At 38.0% G+C, this 24,999-nt stretch overlaps 2 protein-coding genes across 3 annotated transcripts; both read left to right on the top strand.

Annotated features, from left to right (window-relative positions):
• The first annotated feature begins 1,057 nt into the window (after positions 1–1,057).
• On the top strand, positions 1,058–18,239 carry LOC117419570 (differentially expressed in FDCP 6 homolog). 2 transcript variants are annotated; one of them, XM_034032441.3, is made up of 12 exons: positions 1,058–1,269; positions 8,773–8,913; positions 9,881–10,063; positions 12,550–12,777; positions 12,964–13,110; positions 13,329–13,437; positions 13,529–13,692; positions 14,083–14,190; positions 14,972–15,138; positions 15,241–15,439; positions 16,480–16,585; positions 17,330–18,239. In XM_034032441.3, exons 1-12 carry the CDS (start codon positions 1,174–1,176, stop codon positions 17,590–17,592), a joined length of 1,911 nt encoding a protein of 636 aa, XP_033888332.3. In that variant the 5' UTR covers positions 1,058–1,173; the 3' UTR covers positions 17,593–18,239. The 2 variants fall into 2 exon arrangements, with proteins under 2 accessions (XP_033888332.3, XP_033888333.3); XM_034032442.3 differs by lacking the exon at positions 1,058–1,269 and adding an exon at positions 2,210–2,607.
• Positions 18,240–21,781: 3,542 nt separating this feature from the next.
• On the top strand, positions 21,782–24,363 carry mcat (malonyl CoA:ACP acyltransferase (mitochondrial)). The gene is made up of 4 exons (XM_034033650.3): positions 21,782–22,527; positions 22,672–22,759; positions 23,159–23,376; positions 23,603–24,363. Exons 1-4 carry the CDS (start codon positions 22,096–22,098, stop codon positions 24,002–24,004), a joined length of 1,140 nt encoding a protein of 379 aa, XP_033889541.3. The 5' UTR covers positions 21,782–22,095; the 3' UTR covers positions 24,005–24,363.
• The last annotated feature ends 636 nt before the right edge of the window (positions 24,364–24,999 follow it).

Raw genomic sequence — 24,999 nt, 5'->3', positions numbered from 1 at the left:
AACTGGCCATTTATTTTTGAGAAAGCAATAAAGGAAGTACTCTGAGCAAAAAGGGATGAGGCCACTTACATTTACGTTTACACACCCACGTTTCTCCCTCCCTCACTTTTTATATCCCACCCACACAAAGGTCAAACTCTAGCACAGATACTGGACCCTAAGAGTACAAATGCAAATGCGCATTCACTCAAACGTGTGATTTAAAGGTGTAGAGGCCATATTTCAAACACTGTGTAGTAAATGTCATGTAATGATTCAAAAGGATGGCTATGCATCTCCTCAAGGTGAAAAAAAAGCAAACAATAACAGGGTGTCACTATGCTTGTCATTTTATGTATGTAAAAATAATGTGTGAAAAAGATACAACTGTAGCAAACCATTTTAAGCACCAGCTGCTTCTTTTGGTCGATAGTTGCCTCTAACTAAAGTCTTGCTAGGTTTTCCTCATGCATGTTTTATACTATAGTAGACTGAAGTTAACAAGGGTCTCAGCCTCACATGACATTCTGGTATGAGGAAATAAAAGTCAGTCAGTCCCAGCATTGCACAGCAGCACCAAATAACAAGCAACAAGGGAATATGAGTCCCTCTTAATATTAGAACAACAGAACTCAGAATCACTGAGAACAAGGCTGGTTTTCTACTTGATTTACCTATGATGTGTGGAAAAAACAAAATTAAAATAATATACCATTACAAATCAATATGTTAAAAAGAAAAAATGTTTGCGATGTAGACAAAACGTGATGCTGCAAACATCAAGTAATGTGGTTTGTAAACTCTGCAGGTTATTCTGTAACACTTTGCTGTAGCACTTTTTTTTTTCCTTTACAATGTTAAATTATTATTGGTGTTTCAATTTGAAGCTTATTCTGTATTAGGTTAACAGTTTTATATGGCAATTTCTATGATTGATGTTTTTGCCAGGGTAAAGCAGTGTGGCAGGTTTTTTAAATCTTGTTTTCAGAGGCCTCAAGGACTTGTCAAACCTGGGCTTTCATTTTTTTTTATTTTTCCTCCAGTGATCTTTCTTGCCTCACTCTCTCCACCCCCGTGTCAGCTGACTGTTTCACTGGCTGCCACAAGAACTCTACTCACTGTCTATCTATGTCATCTCGCTTCTCAGTGTCTCTAGTGTGGAATGTGTAGTAGTATGTAGCTTACATTGGCAGGATGGATTTCAAATCAGAACTGCTCAAGTCCATTTGGTATGCCTTCACAGCTTTGGATGTGGAGAAAAATGGAAAGGTGTCCAAATCACAGTTAAAGGTATGGAAAACAAACTCCTGTGAAAAGTGTTTCTTGAAGTGAGAAGTTGTTTTAAATAGACACTTCCTGACTTTACAGACACCTTTTTTTTTACCTGGATGCAAAAATGCAGAAAAATACATTGTTTATATTTTCCATTTCCAAAGACTTTTTGTCCTATTGCAATACAGGCACATTAAAAACTGGGGACAATAAACAAGTATACAGTAAACAGGATGCAATCATTTTAGTTACTTAATTTATGTTATTTGGGCAGTTGTGTATTACTGTATTACAGCAGAATTCAACAGGCTCTTGTTTGTGCATGTACAATTAATCTTAGAAGGGGCTGTCTATATTTAATATACTACTGGGTTACAATAAATATTGTTTGGTCAGAAACACAACCCATGTAACAGATTGGTGAACGCGTGCTCAGTTTATTTTGTACTAAGTAGGAATAAGAAGTTATATTTGGGAAATCGGCTTCTAGGTTGATGTTACACAGATAAAAAAAATAAAATGTAGAACGTGAGCAGTGACGTCTTACTATTAAATAGTAAATGTAACAGGATTAACTTTTGGACTTTGAAGCTGGTGAACGTTAGAATAATTTGCAGACATGTTATGTTATAAAGGAATTGTTTTGTTTTAAAGCACTAGGGATTCTTACACCACTCTGGAAAAGTCTTGACTTAGGTATAATAAACCATACAAAGGAGTTATTTTCTAAAGATTGTGGCTGTGAAATGGTGTAGCATGTAAAGTTCTAAATACAGGCTTTATTTTATTCACACTTGGCTTCACAAGAACAAGTTTTAACAAGTACAGGCTTTTGGTGAAAGAGAGTGTTTGACAACATTTATTAAGGGTTTGCCTTTATTGAAATCGCAAGCTCTCCTTTTCCAAATAAAATAAAATAATACTGATTACAGCCCAGTACATTTTGTTATTGCCCATCCTGGTCTCCAATACATAGCAAGCCATTTACCAGAGTGGCAAAACTTCCTAGTCACTGTCACTTTAAGTAGCCATCACTATCTGCAGTAGCATAAGGGTACGGTAGTGCTGTATAAACTCTTGGGTTTTCAGGGGTACCACTTTTCTGCATGTGGGGTGCAAAAACAATAAGAGCCATGTATTTGCACTGAGGGTTGTAAAAACAGTAATGCGACTGAACCCTTTTTGTTTGTGAATTTGTAGAAAAGTCTGTGAATAATCCTTCACTCTTATTGGTCACGCTTGACATTTGCAGACTTCCCCTTGAGAGGCAGTTCCGGCTAGAACCCCCCCTTGACTACAAATCGTAGAAGTGCACATCCTGTCATGTATGCATTCACACCTCTCCTGTTCTGCTCGGTTTGTTCTGTTTACTTCTTCACTGTCTGAATGTAATTTGCTTTGTCAGAAAAGGCCTGTGTGTGTGAGGTGTGACTCCCCACCAAAGGTTAAAGCTTTCACATCTGAGTGGCTCCTATAGTGAACTAGCAATGTTGATATCGGCTGTAGAAAATGAAACCTACAGTACTGGTATGCTGTAAAATAACAGTGAACTAGCAATGTTGACAGAGACTGTAGAAAATGAAACCTACAGTACTGGTATGCTGTAAAATAACAATGAACTAGCAATGTTTACAGAGGCTGTAGAAAATGAAACCTACAGTACTGGTATGCTGTAAAATAACAGTGAACTAGCAATGTTTACAGAGGCTGTAGAAAATGAAACCTACAGTACTGGTATGCTGTAAAATAACAGTGAACTAGCAATGTTGACATCGGCTGTAGAAAATGAAACCTACAGTAAAATAATGGTTACAGTGTCACTTTAATTCTGGATAACTTTGTTGCAATAATAGAATAACCACAGAAATAACATTCCAATGAAATGCATGTAGAGCAGCAGTGTGGAGCAGTGGTTAGGGCTCTGGACTCTTGACCGGAGGGTCGTGGGGTCAATCCCAGGTGGGGGGCACTGCTGCTGTACCCTTGAGCAAGGTACTTTACCTAGATTGCTCCAGTAAAAACTCAACTGTATAAATGGGTAATTGTATGTAAAAATAACGTGTAAAAAAAGAAATGTAATTGTATGTAAAAATAATGTGATATCTTGTAACAATTGTAAGTCGCCCTGGATAAGGGTGCCTGCTAAGAAATAAATAATAATGTAAATTTGCAGCCATTTCTTAAAACTATAACCCAGTTTTATTTATGTAACTTTATTATGTTTTGAGGAGACCTACACAGTGTTCTAGAACTGTGTTCTGTATATGGGGATTATGATTACACTATGTAACACAATTTTTGTTCCTGGGTAGTAAGTGTTAATTCCTAATTGCTTATGCCTCAAAAGTATAGAAAATGGCTATTATTCCCCACAAACTTTGATTTTGTGACCAGACAGTGATATTTTGGAATTTACCTATTTCCAATGAGAAAACAGGCGAATTTGTGTCTTTTCGTTCACATAAAGTCAGAAAAAAACAACATATGAATCCAAATTAACATGTATTTATACTAAAGTAATACAAAAATGACTACAAAAGATTTAGAAGTGAGTAGTTTTTCGAGATTTACGATTATACTGTAAATCACTTTCACGAATCAGCCCCCAAATGTAGTCTCCCCTCATGTTCTCGTTATACTGTCCTTGGTAGCGGCGTTCAAAGTCCAGTATATCCTGGTGGAAGCGCTCGTCTTGCTCCTCCGAGTACGCTCCCATGTTCTCCTTGAATTTATCAAGATGAGCATCAAGGATATGGACTTTGAGGGACATCCTACAGCCCATTGTGCCGTAGTTCTTCACCAGAGTCTCAACCAGCTCCACATAGTTTTCGGCCTTGTGATTGCCCAGGAAGCCCCGAACCACTGCGACAAAGCTGTTCCAAGCCACTTTCTCCTTACTAGTGAGCTTCTTGGGGAATTCATAGCACTCCAGGATCTTCTTTATCTGTGGTCCGACGAAGACACCGGCTTTGACCTTTGCCTCAGACAGCTTAGGGAAGAAGTCTTGAAGGTACTTGAAGGCTGCCGACTCCTTATCTAGAGCTCTGACAAATTGTTTCATAAGGCCCAATTTGATGTGCAGTGGTGGCATCAACACCTTCCGGGGGTCCACCAGTGGCTCCCACTTGACGTTGTTCCTCCCCACAGAGAACTCGGTCCGCTGTGGCCAGTCCCGCCTGTGGTAGTGCGCCTTGGTGTCCCTGCTGTCCCAAAGGCAAAGATAGCAGGGAAACTTGGTAAAACCGCCTTGGAGACCCATCAGGAATGCCACCATTGCAGCCTCTTGATGCCATCTCAGAAAAATGCAGATATGTATCCACTTAGGCAGCTGGAAATAAACTGAACTGGTGGGCTTAAGGCCCCTGTATTTATACTACTATTTATATTACTGGAAAGTTCTAGAAAGTTCTAGAAGTTACTCCAAGTTTACCCAGCACTGATTCTATCTGGAATGTTCTGGAAAATAGGTAAATTTCAAAATATCACTGTCCTGGTCACAAAAGCAAAGTTTGTGGGGAATAATAGCCATTTTCTATACTTTTGAGGCATAAGCAATTAGGAAATAACACTTACTACCCAGGAACCAAAAAAAAAAAAAAAAAAAAATTGTTACACAGTGTTATTAATAGAAAATTGATGCCATTACCAAAAAAAAAAAAAAAAAAAACCTCCATATCACATGCTTTCTGTTGAAGGCTGCACTGTGTTCACTGGTACCAGCAGTTTATTATCCAGAAATCTCCTGACACTGGCATTGGTCAAATGCAATATGCTTCCTCAGCAATGGACGTTGAAGTGGCCCTTTAAAAGATTATCCATGAAATGCTTCTTATCACAGTCAGAATTCATGCTGCTGTTACTTGTGAATTCAATAACAAGCTTTTCAACAAAACTAAATACTGTAGTAGTTTCTTAGCAGTCAGTTTTATTTTGTCCTTGAATTGTAATCAGTAGGTGATGAAATTACCTTAAAACAGGGATTTAAAAACAGGTTGGAACTTGAGATTATCTCACATCTCTCCAACAGAGACTCATAATATCTATGCATAACAAAACGCTGTCCACATTGGCTGGATGTAGCAGGCAGAATGGCCAGAACAACATTTTTTTAATAAAATGATGAAAATCCTGAATATGAAAAAGAATATGTTGGAGTAAAGTAAATCAGAACAGCAATGGTTTGCCGTGAGGTGTGCATTCGTGTGCATTAATACTGTATATACAACAAATTTCTATTTAAATGACCAGATTTGTGAAGCAGCTGCTGTGGACCAATATCAAAAGTGTTCCAAATAGAGAAGACATCAGAAACAAGAAAATTCATAGGTTCCAAAGTAGCTTTCTACTAGTTTTTATCACAAATAGATTTAACAGCAATAATTCTGATCTTTCTAGATCAGTTATTTCTTTCTGGATTTTTTTTGTAACTTGTTACTAACGATGCCCCTTCATATACAAACAGCACAGACTCCCAATCTAACCCTAAAACTTGTTATCAGTTTCTCATGGATGTTCTTGGAGCACTGTGTTCTAGTTAAATGTATAAACAGAGATTATTAGCTGTTTGTCAATCAGATAAATAATATTTACAGAATGCACACTTGGGTGTTGTCATTCATTGAGCTGTTCCCTAGGGTCACATTATATAAAGGGTTAGATTGGGCAAAGACGCAGTACATGTCCTAAATACAACCCAATAATCAATTTTGTAGCATGCTTCATGTCATGTACTGTATTACTGCCAGCTTCCAGTATGAGTGGTATAGGCTTGTCTGCAGTACAGCAGCATGTACTCATACTGCAATAAACTGATGGTCTTGGAAGCTGGACCATCTCTATTTGCACGTGTGTTACTGCAGTTTTATAAACTGGCCGACCAAAAAAATGAAAAACCTGTGCTGATTTGTCGGTATTTGTCGGTAAGGTACTGCACACAGGCAATAAAAATGTGCATTATAAATATCATATGGGAGATACTGAAATTGAAGAAGGAATCTATGAAAAAGACCTAGGAGTTTATGTTGACTCAGAAATATCTTCATCTAGACAATGTGGGGAAGCTATAAAAAAGGCCAACAAGATGCTCGGATATATAGTGAAAAGTTTTGAATTTAAATCAAGGAAAGTAATGTTAAAACTTTACAATGCATCAGTAAGACCTCACCTAGAATATTGTGTTCAGTTCTGGTCACCTCGTTACAAAAAGGATATTGCTGCTTTAGAAAGAGTGCAAAGAAAAGCAACCAGAATTATCCCGGGTTTAAAAGGCATGTCTTATGCAGACTAAAAGAGGCTAAAAGAATTGAATCTATTCAGTCTTGAACAAAGAAGACTACGCGGTGATCTGATTCAAGCATTCAAAATCATAAAAGATATAGACAATGTCGACACAGGGGACTTTTTTGACCTGAAAAAAGAAACAAGGTCACAAATGGAGATCAGATAAAGGGGCATTCAGAACACAAAATTAGGAGGCACTTTTTTACACAGAGAATTGTGAGGGTCTGGAACCAACTCCCCAGTAATGTTGTTGAAGCTGACAACTTGGGATCCTTCAAGAAGCTGCTTGATGAGATTCTGGGATCAATAAGCTACTAACAACCAAACGAGCAAGATGGGCCGAATGGCCTCCTCTCGTTTGTAAACGTTCTTATGTTCTTATGTTCTTATCTCAAAACGCTACCAAAATGACTAGGCTTAGAAATAGCAGGATCTATTTATAGTCCACTGCCTTCGAGGTACCCTGTACAAACTGATGTCTGCAAGCATTGAACCTCTTTAGACTAAAGTATACCTTTCCATCTCAGCTATGGAGGTAGAACTATGACCTGTAGTCTATATTGCTTGCCCCTTAAACTAGGATATTGAACTTAAGTAAATGGATGTTTTCAACAAAACATATTAAGTGGAGGTAGAAAACCCAGCCTCATCTTCGTTTACCAGATTCCAACAAGCTGCTCGCTTTTTCATGGTAGCTTCTACTATATAAATATACATATTACTGAGCATCCTGTTTACTTAATATAATTAAACATGATTCCATACTGGCAATGTGATTATGCAACAACAGTGAACTATTAAGCCTGTGTTAAAGTGATACAATATATAAAATACAGGCATAAGTTTAGTGTGTGGAATGTGGTTTGCTGACAGCTACTTACAGCTAAATGCTGTTCTTTATGAAGTGTTTTTACTTTTTGCCATTTGGAGAGCACCTATTTTATGTTGATACCCTCTCACATATTTCTGACCATGATATCATCGCTGGTTATGCAGGGGGTGTCAGTGTTTTTTCATCACTGTCGATTATTTGGTTAGTCATTCCGGGGATAGTGTATACGTGGTTTTATTAAAGAGTAAATAACTGAAAATAGCATTTTAATGTTTCTTTTTTTTTTTAAATAATTCTTGTTCCTGCTTCGATGTTTGCAAGGCACAAAGTTCTATTGCTCAAATATTTCAAAGGTTCAAATAACTTAATACATGAATGAAGTGGCATTTACAGACAGCACTTTGAGGATACTTTGTGAAAGGGAGGGCTGGAAATCTTTTACATTCTCTTCCTTTCTTTAATTGATTAGACTTGCCTGGTGCCATGTTGTAGCCTGTTGGTTGTGGTAGACAAATGCTATTATGACCAAACTAGAACAAATAGGCCTAGATTTTCCCATATGGGCAAATCAAATGTACTGTATTTCATGGTCAATTTACCCACAGGAGAAAATTGGGACCATTGCGTTGTAAGCCTCAGTGTTGTTCTTGACTGCAGACAGTACTTGACTTCTCCCACATTAAACTGTGTATACTAGCAAGGGAAACATTATTTTTCAAGTTACACCTGCCCTAAAGTTATAACAATTATCACAATAACACAGGACACAGGATGTAATTATTCAGTGAACAGCTGAATATCTGAGTGAGATGAAAGTAAAACAATATTGGTCAAGACTATATTGTGTTGGATATATGTCATGTTTAAAAGAAAGACTTTTTTTAACATGCACAGATGATCTTTTTTAATATTTCAAAATTATATAAACAGGCCAGTGTCAGTTTCATTCAGTGGAAGTTGTTGTCTGAGCTGTGCTGAGGTTTACTGTAAACCTTTATGATGTACTAAGTTGGTGGGATGGACCAACTTGGAATCCCTATTGAAGTACAATAAGGGGGTGGTCAAATCCACTGTAATAAATGGCTCATACAATTAGCTTTTTTCTTGTGCTACAAGTGCCATACAAAAATTGATAATGACAACCAGTATTGAATTCCAGATGGACTAGAAACAGTCGGGATAAAATCGTCTCCACTACAGGTCTACACTATACTCTTTATTTTTCAGATGGGAACTGAAAGAAAGCAAGGCCGTAGATGTTTTCCTCAGCAACAACTGTAGACCAATAAAAGAAAAAAAACATGTGGGCTGTACTTTAATGTATCAAAACCAAAGCATTCAAGTTGTGGTTTATGACTGGCATGATGGCTCCTTTGTTTGTGACAGGCATGTTTACCTTTATCCCCCAGGTGTTATCCCACAATCTGTACACAGCCCTGCATATCCCCCACGATCCTGTGGCGCTGGAGGAACACTTCCAGGATAATGACGATGGGCCAGTCTCCAACCAGGGATACATGCCCTATCTCAACAAATACATCCTGGCGAAGGTGAGTGGGAATTGTACACTTCTGCATCTGCAGTATTAAGAATTTTCCATCAGCGGGAACAAGGGTTAATAATAAAATGGGATTATCATTTCAACCTGTGGCCAAATCATGTTGTTTAACTTAGGTTCACATTGCCTACTGTAAGGTTCAGGGTTAAAGCTCCTAATTTCTGTCGAGGATTTTAATATAGTATGAATATGGGTCTATAGGTGTGTGGGGGCATGCACAAAATGTGTTTGTCTGTGCAGTGAGAATGAAGGCGAGGTGGTTTTTGTGGTTTACTGTTGAAAGTAATGTTGCATGCTGCCAGATTTAAGAAAATGTGCAGTAACAGCAAAAAAATAAAAATGACATTGTAACTGTATCTCTCAACGCTAAGTAACTGTCAGAAAATGTAAAGGTTTCTGATCTTACTAGAATAATAATGCAAATGTTAAATACGGTGTGACAGGGCACCGTTTTATTTTCAGGAGTTTACATAGATCTTTCATCAACTTTGACATAAAACAATAACAATTACCCATTTACCTTGTGTGGTTGTACAAAGACAGCCACACAACACAAATTTCTCAGTGTGCAAAGCCTCTGCTCTGTCACAACAGGACCTGTGAAGTGATCTTTCCTATACCACTATAGTAACTAGAACCTCAACCATATTCTAGCATCATTATTATATCTGATTACCTCCATGAAGACATATGACCTTGTGTCAGAATTATCAATGTATTTACACTGAAATGTTTAATTTGCACCATTGTTTATGACTGTAAAATAAATCTGTGAATGCTACTAAATAAGTAACAGGGAGATTTATTATCTTGTAACATTAACAGTTTTATTTTCCTTTCATAAAAATGTGCTGATTGCAGCTTTTTGGTGTAAAACTGATCCATGTGTCCAAATGGGAATTTGTATGTCAGTTTTAGAGATTAATTGTTTGTGTGACAAAGAATCTTCTCCTGTTCAGGCAAATGATGGGACCTTCGATAAAGAGACATTCGATGACCTGTGCTGGATGATGACAGCTAAGAAGAACTACAAGCCAGGCATGGAGGCTGGCCTGTGCTCCCGGAAAGATGCTTTTAAACTGTGGTGTCTTTTTAACATGTTATCAGAAGACAGATATCCCCTTGTCATGATACCTGAAGAGGTAAGAATTGAAATAAACAGAACTGTTCTACATTATACCAATCCTTTCTGTTTTGTTTATTTACATCATATGAATATTTGAATTGGGAGGTTGTGCATTTAAGCCCTGATAAAAGTCCTGGAGCAAGGCTAACATAAGTAGTTTAGAGCATTTATCTGGGTCTTAACCCAAAGGTAAGAGACACTTGCATTGAGATTTACTTAACCAGTGTTGTCACTTGCTTTTGTAAGTATAAGCCAATGAAAACTGTGTGCCAAATTTTGTTCCGCCTCCCACAGCATTCTACATGCTAGCACTAGAGAAATCTATGGATCATGTGCCATACTGGTATGAATTTCTTTGCTATTGGGGTACCAAAACAGTGACTAAATGTTTGTCCAAAGTAATGGTCATATAGATGTTTATTAAGAAAACTACACTTAGAAACATTTAGATTACAGTATGTTTGGACTTTATAACATTGAGCAGCTAATATTTGTACCCCTATAGCAGAGAATGATCCATATCTCATATCTGTAGTTATACTAACTGTGAGCAGTAAACAGGGAATTGAGGTTAGAGAAATTCAGTAGTGAATCACCCACATACCTGTAAGAACTTAAGCAAATTGCACATAGCAGAGTATTTCCTGAGACTGCAGGGTTTCTCGTTACTAAGACAGCAGCTTTAACCCCCTCAAGTTACACACTGTCAGAGAGAAGACTTTCTCGCCATAACGTGGGCAGAGAGGCTTCATTCGCTCTTGCTTCCTCTGACTTCCTGTTCAGCAATGATGGTTTCCTGTTTAAGTCACTGACAGAAGATATCATCTCTGGTTGCTACAAAAACATGCAGGCTGCTGTGAGCAAAATAGCTTTTTAAAGATTTCACATAGTAAAGGCCCCATACACAAAGCTTTAACTTTAATGTCTAACTTAATTAGTTAAAAATATGTTTATATTTATGAAGAAACTGTCTTGAACAGTTTAATGGATACATTTACCAAAGTATTTTAATAACCTGTCAGTTTAAAGCTTTGTGAATAAGTACCATAATATTGATAGTACTTTTTTATATATTCAAAAATAGTATGCTTTAAAAGCTTGAATGAAACATTTGGTAAATATGTTATCCAAACTGCCATGTGGTCAAGTATAGTCCAGCAAGACACTTTTATGGAAAAAAAAACTGTATTATCAAAGTGTATTCAATACACCTCTATCTGTTGACAGCAAACTTCAAACAAGAGTTTTCTGGTTATACAGTACATATGTATTCCATAGAGTATGTTATCTAATTTTTAAATTATATTTTCAGTTTATATTTTCAGTTTTGAGTTTACTGCCCCATTTATGATGTTTCCAATGCTGGTTTGTATTGCAATTCCTAAAATATTGTGTGTGTGTGTGTGTGTGTGTGTGTGTGTGTGTGTGTGTGTGTGTGTGTGTGTGTGTGTGTGTGTGTGTGTGGTGTTTTTTTTGTGTGTGTGTGTTAAGGTGCTTTGAACTGAGTTTGGGCGCTGCACTCCTGTTCTTGTTGCCTGCCATAGACATACAAGATGTAACTCAGGCTAGCTCAGCCACTGTGTCTTTATAGAAGTAAGAGCCAGTGCCATCTTGAGAACAGTTCTTCAGCAATAAGAATTATTAAAATAAGAACTACTGTGAATATTTGCAAACATAATAAAGAAGACAATACAATAACTTGAATGCTTGAATGAAACATTTGGTAAATATGTTATCCAAACTGCCATGTGGTCAAGTATAGTCCAGCAAGACACTTTTATGGAAAAAAAAACTGTATTATCAAAGTGTATTCAATACACCTCTATCTGTTGACAGCAAACTTCAAACAAGAGTTTTCTGGTTATACAGTACATATGTATTCCATAGAGTATGTTATCTAATTTTTAAATTATATTTTCAGTTTATATTTTCAGTTTTGAGTTTACTGCCCCATTTATGATGTTTCCAATGCTGGTTTGTATTGCAATTCCTAAAATATTGTGTGTGTGTGTGTGTGTGTGTGTGTGTGTGTGTGTGTGGTGTTTTTTTTGTGTGTGTGTGTTAAGGTGCTTTGAACTGAGTTTGGGCGCTGCACTCCTGTTCTTGTTGCCTGCCATAGACATACAAGATGTAACTCAGGCTAGCTCAGCCACTGTGTCTTTATAGAAGTAAGAGCCAGTGCCATCTTGAGAACAGTTCTTCAGCAATAAGAATTATTAAAATAAGAACTACTGTGAATATTTGCAAACATAATAAAGAAGACAATACAATAACTTTGAAAAATCACTGAACTGTAACTAGGACTTGCTGCAGAGGTGTTAGCAGGTGTGAGTAACCAGTGCCATCTTATGGAAGTTAATTTGGTTAATTTAATAGAACCAATTCAACCCAGGTTCTAAAGTAAATCAGTTATTCCTATCAGATCTGAAGTGAAATCATATTTGAGTACTAGAGTCACTGCACCCTGCCTCAGTGATGTGTGTCTCTCACTGTGCTCCGCAGGTTGAGTACTTGCTGAAGAAGATCGCTTCAGCCATGAGCTTGGAGTGGGAGCAGAATGGTCTGGATGACTGTTACTGCCAGGACCCAACGCTACTGGATGGAATGACGGTCTGGACGTTCCTGGAACTAATGGGCTCTGGGAGGCTCCTCAAAAGTGAGAGCACAGGGGCAGTGAGCCTGGCTGTGGATGAAGTCTTCCAGGAAATGTACCATGATGTGCTGAAGAAGGTAGGCTATCACCCTGGCATCAAGTATTACCAGGGGTGCCAGAATTGTACTGCATATTCAGTAATGTAATTTCAGCATGTATGTTGCATGAAAAGAGTCAATTAAATGAGAAATCTGTATAATGGTTGTCAACCACAGCACAAAGAAGTAGCAGTACCCCCAACTGTGTTTCTCCTCTCTCCTCAGGGCTACATGTGGAAGAAGGGGCTGGTGCGCAGGAACTGGAATGAGCGCTGGTTCGTGCTGAAGCCCTCAGTCATCCAGTACTACGTCAGCGAGGACCTGAAGGAGAAGAAGGGAGAGATCCTGCTGGATAAGAGATGCATTACAGAGGTAAAGCACAGAGCCTTACATGGGTTGGGCAGCCCTAGTATTGGACGCTATGCCCTGTACAGCAGGGTTTTCAGCAGATTTCTCTGTATAGCTGGTTGAGAGCTAATGACAGTGGAACATCCAGAAAGAATGTTGCTGTTGTCAGTTTCTCATATCCAAAAAAGACTATGAGGAGAATCTACTGACTGACTAAAAAAAATTGATCTTCTCCTAACCAGGCTATTCAGGATAAGGATGGCCGACGCTGCCTTTTCTGCATAAAAACAGCAAACAGGACATTCGAGATTAGTGCGTCCGACCTGAAGCACCGTCTGGAGTGGATGCAAGGTAAGGATCACTTCCTTAAATGCTGACTCGGCCGAAATGATCCCTCCGTTTGCAAGTGACAGTTTTTTTCCCCCCTGCTCCCTGCCCACAGCGATCCAAACAGCCATTCGTCTCCTAGCCGAGGGCAAGAGGTCTCTACACAAGGAGCTGAAGCTGCGCCGGCGGGAGAACAGAGAGCAGAGCTCGAAGCAGAAAGAGGAGCAGCAGACACTCCAGGGCCTGCAGGAGGAGAAGGAGAGGCAGATCCAGGAGAGGGTGAGAGCAAGAGTGCAGGTTCATGTGAGGAAAAAACACTGTTCTGGAAAAATTATGTCTTGGAATGTTGGTAATGGAGTGTTTTGACGAACTTGCACCCGCACAGCGTCTCAAAATCATTTAAAGTCTTGCATTAAATTAGAATTATTGGGTGTCAGCTTGGAGCACAGCATCACATAGAGTTGCCAGTGGTGCATTAAGACACAACAAGAGGGAAAAAGTGATCAAAACTCAAAGGGCCAATTTCACAAAAATTTGCTGTGCTTGCTTCAAACTTGAAAAACAAACTGGTGACTAAAATTGATTGCAAATCCCTTAATAGGTAAAGGAAAGGTTAAAAAATATTCAAATTAACTCTTCAATAAAACAAGTGGTGTGTCTTTTTTCCAGGAGCAGCTGGAGGCTGAGGCTCTCCAAAAAGAGGAGGAGGAGAGGGAGTGGGAGAAGCAGCAGCACATGCAGCGAGCCCTGGAGAGGCAGCTCAGAGAGGCAGAGAAGGTGAGGCAGCGGGAAGGCCTCTCAAAAACAAGTCAGAGGCCTGAAGCGAACAGGTTTTATATACTCCGAGCACCAGAGCTTACATTCCTATTTTCCATGGATTTTTATTTCAAACAACTTGCAGGATGCAGTGCATTTACTGGCATTTTAATAATTTCTGAAAACAACTGCTTGCCTTCTCAATTATGTCAAGACAAAGATCCAGCAACACACACACACACACACACACAAACACAGTTAATATTAGTTAATATTACTCTGTGGTTTTACTTAACTCAAGTCTAGGCAATACAAACAAACTTCCATCATGTTAGCAATTTCAAAACTGGCAACTGCCACACCTAATTTTGTCTATGTGATGTTTTCCTCTGTTTGCTATATTTTCTTTCAATATTATTTTTTTAATGAGCTGGGGCCCTTCAAATTATTTTTGCGATGTTATACTGTATATGTACGTATAAGCTGGAAGCTACCTTCAAAAGACAGAAAGTTTCTAATATTAATTATCTACAGCGCTACAAACATATAATGCAAACATATACATCACTGACACCTCAAGGTAAAAAGGGAATTTGGTTTAAAGTTTTAACTTCCAGGTTATGGTGCAACATGGTACAGCACAATACAATTGATACTGTACATAATAAATGGCAATAACAAAAGAATGATACAAAGCAGGGCGATTTAACTGTGGCAAGAAAATCTTTAAGTGTAATAGAGTGGGAATAACTAATGGAAATGTATTTGTTCCCTATTGTTTTTCTGCTTCTGGACCATGAAGGCACGAGCTAACATGGCAACAGAGATTGCTCAGAAGGAGGCTGAATCAGAGAAGCAGCGACTGCGAATCCGGGAGCTGGAATTAACCCAGCAGGCCTTGGAGAAAGCGCTGGAGGCAGAGATCCAGGCGAGAGTGGTGGAGGAGCTGGCCACAGTCAACCAGGCCAGGTGGGTTCACAGCGCACCGATTGACACAATCATGCTGTGTAGTGCCTTCAGTGTGTCAAGCTCTGCACTGTGGCACCTGTTTACTCCTTCCCTTTACTACAGTTTGCTGGAGGAGGAGGAAGAAAAGCTGAAGCAACTGAGATGTCTGAAGGAGGAGCAGGAGGCTCTGTTACAGCAGACCCAGCGGGAGAAGCATGAGATACTGCAGGACATGACAGAGAAGGCCCAGGCCTTAAAGGTGGCCAGCCAAGAGCTGGAGAAGCTGCAGGAGTCCAGGCAGAAGAGCAACCAGTTCCTGGAGGTACATGACTGCAACTGCAAATGAGTGTGAGGGGCAGAGATGGCAATGGGAACGAGTGGCGGAGTTCAATTAAGTTATTTTTCAGTTTATTGCTTCTTTTGTACAATTAGACACAACACCAGAAGAACAATAAACACAATGATTTGGGGCCACAAAATACTAAATCTTGTGTAACAAAGACACCACCACAGGGATTTCCCAGTACTGAATTATTTGTCAAATATATACAACAAAAATACATCTTATACCACTTTCCTATCCAATTAGACAACATTCCCTCCATTTAGCAGCCAATATGATATAGTTGTGTATATTTATAAAAGCAGTAGAACATGCTGTGGAGCTTGTTAGTTTATCTTGGGGTTTGAACTGAGCCAGTGTGGATTAACTGTCCTTTGTTTAAGCAGCTGTGCAGTAGCCTTTTCTATTCACATTGTATTCACCACTCCCGACAGACAAACTGAAATTAATACTACAGTACATATACCTGCCTTAAAGATGTAGTTTAACAATTTGAAAACCATTACCTTTATGTTAGCTTTAGTATTTAAAAAAAAAAAAATTAGCCCTGTTTTATTTATTTATTTATTTTTTGCCCAATTTGAATGTAGCCTTTTCACTGCAACCCACTTACCAAGCAGGCGACCTCTGTTCCTTCTTCATCCAATCCATTTTATCCTTTTTTCACCCGTTGAGGTAAGCACTGAGGCTGGCATGTCTCCATTTGGATTCGTTGGGCACTTACCTGAATTTTACCACCCTAACTAAGACCAGTGCAGTGCTTCCTGTGGGTCGCCAGCCAAGATGGGCACGAGAGGGATTCAAACCACATGCTTTTTATTAAGTGAGGCACTGGGGGCCCCAAACAGTTTATAGCCACTGCTTGAAATCCGACCACGTGCTTAGTGGGTGACTTACCCAAGATTACATAGTCAGTGGCTGAGCTACTGAGCTTACTGATTGGAGATGGTGACATATGGCTACATGCTGGGTAGCTAGATCAATCAGTTTTTTAACTCCTTCTTTTTGTCTGTCTGCAGGAAGCAAAGAAGAAGTTGTGCAGAGCCAGCTGCCATGTGAAACACTGGAACGTGCAGCTGAACCGTATAATGAAGCCCATCTCTCCAGGAGGTCCTGTGGGACAAGGTACACTGTGTTTAAACACAGCACTGTGAACACGTTGAAATGATTTTGTTAGCTAATAGTGTCTTGTTTGTTTTTTTAATTGCACCATGGAGTTAACAGCTTTGATAAATAGGGGCCAATGTTAATTATAGACATGAATGCTGTCACAGGAAACGGCTTTTGAATTTTTTTTGTTTAGGCAAAATAGGTGGGGTTGTTTACATGCAGAATTTGCATACTGTGCTATAATAATAATAATAATAATAATAATAATAATAATAATAATAATAATAATAATAATAATAATCACAACCCCTTATTCCCATGCTGACTGTAGTTTCCCAATAATCTTAGTGTTGCGAGTTGATTACTGTTGTGCAATGCATTATATCCTAACCACAATGTCAAAAATGTGAACATTACTGTTCAAGAATAGGATTAAATATTAAAATGATTTCAGTTTGGTAATAAATAACACCAAATATTTGATAATGATAATAATAACTATGTAAGTAGTGTGGAGTAGTGGTTAGGGCTCTAGACTCTTGACCAGAGGGTTGTGGGTTCAATCAATGAGCAAGGTACTTTACCTAGATTGCTCCAGTAAAAACCCAACTGTATAAATGGGTAATTGTATGTAAAAAATAATGTGGTATCTTGTAACAATTGTAAGTTGCCCTGGATAAGGGTGTCTGCTAAGAAATAAGTAATAATAATGTGCACAGTACAACAATACACACTCCTGCCTTTTCTTCTTGCTTTTAGGTCAGCCTGCATTGAACACAGAGGTGCCAGTCCACCAAAGAGGGGCGTTCACTAGCAACGAGTTCATTGTCAAGAAGCAACTCTGTAATACTGATCGCAGGCTGTCTGGAGCGTACAGTCCAAACAGCCATTCAGTGTGGCCGTCCCGGCTGTATTCTGAGGAGGAGGAAGAGGAGGAGGAGGAGGTTCAGGACCAGCTGAGGAAGGTCTCTCTCACAGAAACTGACAGCACAAGATGTGAAACCAACAGGCCCAGTCATTAGACAGGAGGAAATTCGGACTTGTGTACAAGACTAGATAGCAAGAGACACTGCAGAAGCAGATCTGTAGAGTGATTTCTTCAAGACCAGTGCCACAGTAACTGTATTTGACCTACAGGGGTCACTCTAAAAATGTATATTAAAGTGGAATAATGTCAGCAATAATATCATTTGTTTACATATCCCTCCTACATTGGATTAAAACATCCCAATAATATAAGGCCAGCTATATTTTCACTGCCCAGATTTATTGAACATTTTCTTTTACCTAGTGATGGTTAAGCATTCAATAAACACTGCTGCAAAGTGTTTGGTATAAATGCGCGTTGTATTTTGTATTTCTAAATACTGGCTTCAAAGGCTTTTATCAAAGGTGTATTTGCTTATCAGTCATTGCCCTCATTTTTGTCTAAGTTCCCCCTCCTCTCTCAAAATGAAATGCAATCTATTTCTTCCCTCTGGCCTATTGATAAGAGCAGAACCAGCAGAATCACAGCTTCTGCTGGTTTAAAAAATAAGACAGACACTTTTTATTGATTTATTTTTAGCATGGAAAGTTACTGTGGCATTTGGTAAACGGTTTACATGGACTGATGTATTTGGTAATGTTGTTTCTGTTTTTTTAATAAATAAAATGAGCTGCCCTGTTGGCTTGTTTTTTATACTGTGTGTGTATATATATATATATATATATATATATATATATATATATATATATATATATATATATATATATAGTACACAATTTGTTTATTTGAACTAACATATTGTCACAAAGTTTATTTTAATTACGTTAACATGTTTAAAGCGCTTGAACCTGAATTGGTATTTTTGCTTATCAATTTGAATTACCTACATTCCAGTGTGCATTTCATCATTCAAAATTATTTACAAGCATTTAAGTATTCAAATTTCAACTATTGTTTCTATTATCAAGAAGACAAGATTCATGGTACTGTCACAACGCTTCCTCGGTCTGGAAGAAAGAAGGTTCTTTCACCAAGAATAAGTAGAAGAATTGTGAGGAAGGTTAATAACAATCCGAGATTGACTGCCAAAGATATTCAAAGTGAATTGGCTGCAAGTGGGACTGGGGTTTCCATTTCAACCATAGGTCGAGTATTGCATGGTGAAGGTCTCAATGGTCTCAGGCCAAGGAAAAAGCCACTCTTAGGAAGACATCACAAGGAAAATCGCTTAAAGTTTGCAAAACGGCATTTGAATGATGGATATGAGTTCTGGTAAAAGGTTTTGTGGAGTGATGAAACAAAAATCAAACTATTTGGTCAAGTCATTTCGTTTGGGGAAAGTGTGGTGAGGCATACAAAGAAAAGAACACCATACCTTCTGTCAAGCATGGAGGTGGTAATATCCTTCTATGGGGCTGTTTTTCCTCTAATGGCACAGGAAATGTAGTTCCAATACATGGTATAATTGATTCCATAGCATACCAAAAGTTGTTGGCCAATCATCTGAAACCCTCCGCTACAAAACTAGGTTTAAAGCACAACTGGACATTCCAACACAACAACAATCCAAAGCACACACCAAAATCTACTTCAGAATAGTTAAAGAAGAATAAAATCAAGGTTCTGGCCTAGTCAAAGCCCGATCTAAATCCGATTGAGAATCTTTGGTATGAGTTGAACAAGGCTGTGCACAAGAGAAGTCCTTGGAATTTGAATGAACTGGAACAATTTTGCGTTGAAGTAAAAATCACTAAAGAATCATGCCAAAAGCTCATTGACAAATATCCTAATTGTTTAAATTAGGTTATTATTGCTAAAGGTGCCGCAACTAGCTATGAATACTTTTGAAATAGTTTTGCAAAAACATTGCAGAAATAAATCATTGTAAACATCAATATCTTGTAACTTTTTTTTCCTCATCCACAAAAGCAAAACTTTTGCTATAAAAGATTCCTATAATTATTTGCTTTCGAGAAATTTCTAGAAATTATAAATTTCCATTGGGGTATGTAAACTTTTGTATGAAAAACTCTACAATTACATACAGATAGTCGGGCAGTCAGACAAACCGCCAATACCCCTAGGTCATGACACATAATACTACTGTTAAAAAAGATTCTTAGCAAGTTTTGTGACAATTGGGAAAATTATATATATATATATATATATATATATATATATATATATATATACATATACACATACACTACCGGTCAAAAATTTTAGAATACCCCCATTTTTCCAGTTTTTATTGAAATTTAAGCAGTTCAAGTCCAGTGAATAACCTGAAATGGTACAAAGGTAAGCGGTAAACTGCCAGAGGTTAAAAAAAAAGTTTAGGTTACCAAAAACTGAAAAATAATGTACATTTCAGAGTTATACAAAAAGACCTTTTTCAGGGAACAAGTAATGGGTTAACAACTTATAGCTGTTCTGCAGCAATGGAAGTAAATTAAGCCTTGAAAGTTGATGCTAACAATTCCTACAGGTGTCCCAACTTTTGTTGATTACTTACAAACCCTCTGTCTGTATAAAAGCAGTGTTGGAACAGACTGTGTTACTACACCCTCTTAAGCATTATTTGGACAGTATTGTACTGCAGGAAGTAGTATATTGCTCTCATAATGGCGAGAAAAAGGCAATTAACAAAGGAAGACAGACAGACCATTATAACCCTTAAAAGTGTAGGTCTTTCCTTTAGAGAAATTGCAAAGAAAGCCAAGGTATCAGCGAGTACAGTTTCCTACACCATCAAAAGGCACTTGGAAACTGGAGGAAACTCTGACAGGAAGAGGTCTGGCAGACCCAAAGCCACAACAGAATCAGAAGACAAGTTTCTGAGAGTCAACAGCTTGCGTGATAGGCGGCTCACAGGACAACAGCTTCAAGCACAGCTTAACACTGGTCGAAGTAAGCAAGTCTCAGTTTCAACTGTGAAGAGAAGACTTCGAGCTGCAGGTTTGACAGGTCGAGTGGCAGTAAGAAAGCCATTGCTAAGATGGCAAAATAAGAAAAAGAGGCTTGCCTGGGCCATGAAGCACCGCCAGTGGACTACTGAAGACTGGAAGAAGGTCTTATGGACCGATGAATCAAAATTTGAAATCTTCGGTTCATCACGCAGGGTTTTTGTACGCTGTCGAGTAGGCGAAAGGATGGTTCCTCGGTGTGTGACACCAACTGTCAAACATGGAGGAGGAAGCGTGATGGTCTGGGGCTCTTTTGCTGGATCCAGAGTCGGCGACTTGCACAGAGTGAGTGGCACCCTGAACCAAAACTGCTACCACAGCATTTTGCAGCACCATGCAATACCCTCTGGTATACGCCTAGTTGGTCAGGGGTTCATCCTACAGCAAGATAATGACCCAAAACATACCTCCAGGCTATGTCAGAACTACCTCAGAAGAAAAGAACAAGACGATAGGCTTCAAATCATGGAATGGCCAGCACAGTCTCCAGACTTAAACCCCATCGAGCTGGTTTGGGATGAACTGGACAGAAGGGTGAAAGCAAAGCAACCTACAAGTGCAACACATTTGTGGGAACTGTGTTGCAGTGTTGGGAAGAACTTTCCGAACAATATTTGATTTCCATTGTAGAAAGAATGCCACGAGTGTGTTCGGCTGTTATATCTGCAAAAGGTGACTGCTTTGATGAGTCAAAAATTTAGATTAAATTTTGTTAAACAAAATGATTCCATGATTTCTTTTTTATCTCCAATTGTTTATTTGTTCTATGCTTTAATTTCAGAGTACATTGAGACATTAAACTGTGTAAATTTCAATAAAAACTGGAAAAATTGAGGTGTTCTAAAACCTTTGACCGGTAGTGTATATATATATATATGGAAAGTTCAGTAATTAAGATGTAACGTAAGATGTTTCCGGTTTTAACGAACATTATTGGGTAAATTGAAGCGTTCCCCATTCCAGTGCTGTATTTATTTTGATTTTATTAAACATCATGGGATGAAACTATTATTATCTGTATGAATGTCTCACACGTTTTTACTTATATCTAAAAATATATACAACATTGTGAAAACGTTTTATGTGTTTTTTTGTTTTTGTTTTTGTTTTGTTTTTACAATATTATGTATTTAATTTAACCAAAACGTCTTGTTATATAAAAAAAATAAAAAAATAAACATTGTTACCTTTTTATTTTACTTGCGCTTATCACTTTAAATGCAACACACCACCCCTTATCAGACAGAGCATGCGTAACACAACCAATATGGCGGCGTCCTATGATTGTCCCGTGGAGTCGTGTTCAAATTGTCGCGTAGAAAATATAATTTTACTATTGTGTAGTATTTCAAACCTGTATAGCCAATTACTTAGGTTACACTAAAGTGTGTGTGTGTTGAACAACAGGTACTTTGAAATTAACGTATTAACTGTGCTTATTTTATGTTAGGTTCAGAACGGCAGCGGTCACGTATGTTTACAGCATATTTTAAAAGTAATAATATTCAATATACTATTTTTTTTGTTTGTTTTAAAATAAAACATTATAATCTGAAGACTCTGCAGACACGATGAGTCGCTATGTTAATATTTTGTGGAAAACAAGAAAGGCTGCTGGTGGGAAGGGTTTGACTTGTACCAGGGGACTTGCATTGTCTAAAGTTTTACAGTATAGCAAGACTAACAACACGAGACAGTCTGTAAATCCTGAACTAGAAAGCGACTCATCGGAACCCCGACGTGAGAAAAGAAAACCTAGCGAGTGCTCTGTGCTTCTCTTCCCGGGGCAGGGTAGTCAGTTTGTGGGGATGGGCAAAGGGCTTGAGAAATACGGGAATGTCAAACAAATGTTCAGTGTGGCTGAGAAAATACTTGGTTATGATTTGTTATCGCTGTGCCTGAATGGACCCGAAGAAGAACTCAGTAAAACTGTCCACTGCCAACCTGCAGTATTCGTCACTTCATTGGCTGCGGTGGAAAGGTTAAATCATGAAGCCCCAGAAGTAAGTTAGCTGATCAAACTGTACTTTGTTTAGTGTACTTAATTGATAATTGTAATTTATACAGGTTATTGTTATCTACTACATAGTTTGTCATAAATTTCATTTTTTTAGGTTTTAATCCTAAGTGGTTGTTTGTTTTTCCAGGCCATTGAGAAGTGTGTTGCTGCTGCTGGTTTCAGTGTGGGAGAGTTTGCAGCGCTGGTGTTTGCAGGAGCATTGGATTTTGCAGAGGGTAGTATTGCATAGGAACTGCACAACAATGGCACCACAAAATCAGTATTCTCAAAGATTTTGAAACTGTCTGTAACATACATGTAATACATCCATCCAAAAGGGATTTTATATTGATGTGTTTTAGATATATGTGCAGTTGGTACACCTTCCAATATAAATCTTAATATATATCTTGTTGATCAAACACAGCAGTCCGTTGTTCAGTTTTAAAACAGTTTATTTAAGCTTGTGTTGAAGTGTAAGGTTCATATGTCAGTATTGTATGTTTTAACCCAGTTTATCTGAAACGTGATTAGGCCTATATCATTCATTGAAGTCATGCAGTACCTGTATCAATGCCATGTGAAAGTGAATAGTGGGTTTCTATTATTAATTCATCTTTTGCATTTCATTCCAGCATTATATGCAGTGAAAGTGCGTGCAGAGGCCATGCAGAATGCATCAGATGTTGTTCCAAGTGGAATGTTGTCAGTGGTCGGACGACCAGAGTCTAAATACAACTATGCTTGTTTGGAAGCACGAAACCACTGCAAAACACTGGGAGTTGAAAACCCTGTGTGTGTTGTGGCCAACTACCTCTTCCCAGATGGGAGAGTTATTGCAGGACATTTACAGGTACTCAATTTTACTGCTATTGAAAGTATTTATCTTATACAGATATACAGGTTTTGTTTTCTGTATCTTTTGAGACACACCATCAATTTGATTAATGTCCTTTCAGATATAAAATATTCTATTCTAAAATATAAAATATTCTAATGTAAAACATTGTCTGTTAATTTGCATTTAGTGAAAATTGCCCTTGTTGACTGTTTGTAACAAAACCATTATTTTTCTTCAGGCTTTGGAATTTTTACAGAAGAATTCACGTAAGTTTAACTTCCGGCGGACCAAGAGGCTACCTGTCAGTGGTGCATTTCACACTGCTTTGATGGAACCTGCAGTTGAGTCCTTGACCAGTGTCTTAAAGAAACTGGACATACAGAAACCAAACATATCAGTCTATTCCAATGTTGATGCAAAGAAGTATATGTACAGTGGACACATTAAGCGATTGCTACTGAAGCAGCTTGTTTCCCCTGTGAAATGGGAACAGGCAATGCATGCAGTTTATGAAAGAGTACAAGGGGTTGAGTTTCCAGAGACATATGAAGTGGGACCAGGAACCCAGCTAGGGTCTATGCTGCAAAAATGCAACTTAAAGGCATGGCGGTTCTATAAGCATATAGATGTACAAATATAAAAAAAAAGATATATTCTTGCCTCAAGATTTTTTTAAAAATGTTCTTTCAGTTGCGTAAATAAAAGTACTAGGAAACATATTTGAATATTTAAACAAACTGGTTTACATGTATTTAATGACAAAAATGTTCTAAAATTCATATAAGAATTTGTACATGCAAATACCGTACAAACGTTTGTATTTTCCTCCGTCACCCCTAGAAGTAATCTCTCCACTGTTTACCTGTTTTTGTATATAAAGGGATGTTGGAAATTAAAAGATTTGGCTCTGTGCTAGCAAACCATTTTTTCTAGGCCAGTGTTTTGGCTGTAACTTATATGGGGGTTAAACTGAAGAAAATAAATTAGGTGCTAATCTGAGTCATTGAGTTTTATTAAACCTACATAATATCATCTACATAGGATAAATACAAAAAATGCACTTTTTTGTTTTAAAGATTCTTTTTATTTAATATTGTCAATAGAAAATTCAGATTTAAGTTAAAAGAAGGAAGGCCAGCATTCCTTAATTAGTTGTTTTACAACAGTGACACCTTGCATACATTACAAAGATCACACAGATATCGGCAAGTATAAAAGCTATTAGACAGTTATCCAGTAACAGCCAAAAATATTAAAAAGCACAGAATTTTGGTTGTTAACCCGTAACAGCCGTGCATTTATTACCTTAAATTTTAGAAGTGACCCAGCACTCAGTGTATCTAAAGGCCAAACAAAGACAGAAAGAAAGATAAAACAGTTCACCTCCTGGGTGAGGAGTTCATTAAATGGTATTGGCCAAAGACCTGCTTGTGACCTTTCAGTGCAATTATGGACATATTCTTTGGCTTAAAAATCAATACCAATAGCCACTCCAAGCAAAAACACAGCGAGAAAACCAGCAGTCCACTTGATATAGACGTTTGATGGACAAACATGAGCTACCTGTGTGCGAGAAACAATATGTAAATATTCGGTTAGCATTAACTAAGTTGTAAAGCAAGTACTGCAACCTTT

This window comes from Acipenser ruthenus, chromosome 14, assembly GCF_902713425.1.
Source record: "Acipenser ruthenus chromosome 14, fAciRut3.2 maternal haplotype, whole genome shotgun sequence".
NCBI lineage: Eukaryota > Metazoa > Chordata > Actinopteri > Acipenseriformes > Acipenseridae > Acipenser > Acipenser ruthenus.
Note: the sequence above shows the minus strand (reverse complement) of the source record. Positions and strands in the feature narration are given on the sequence as shown.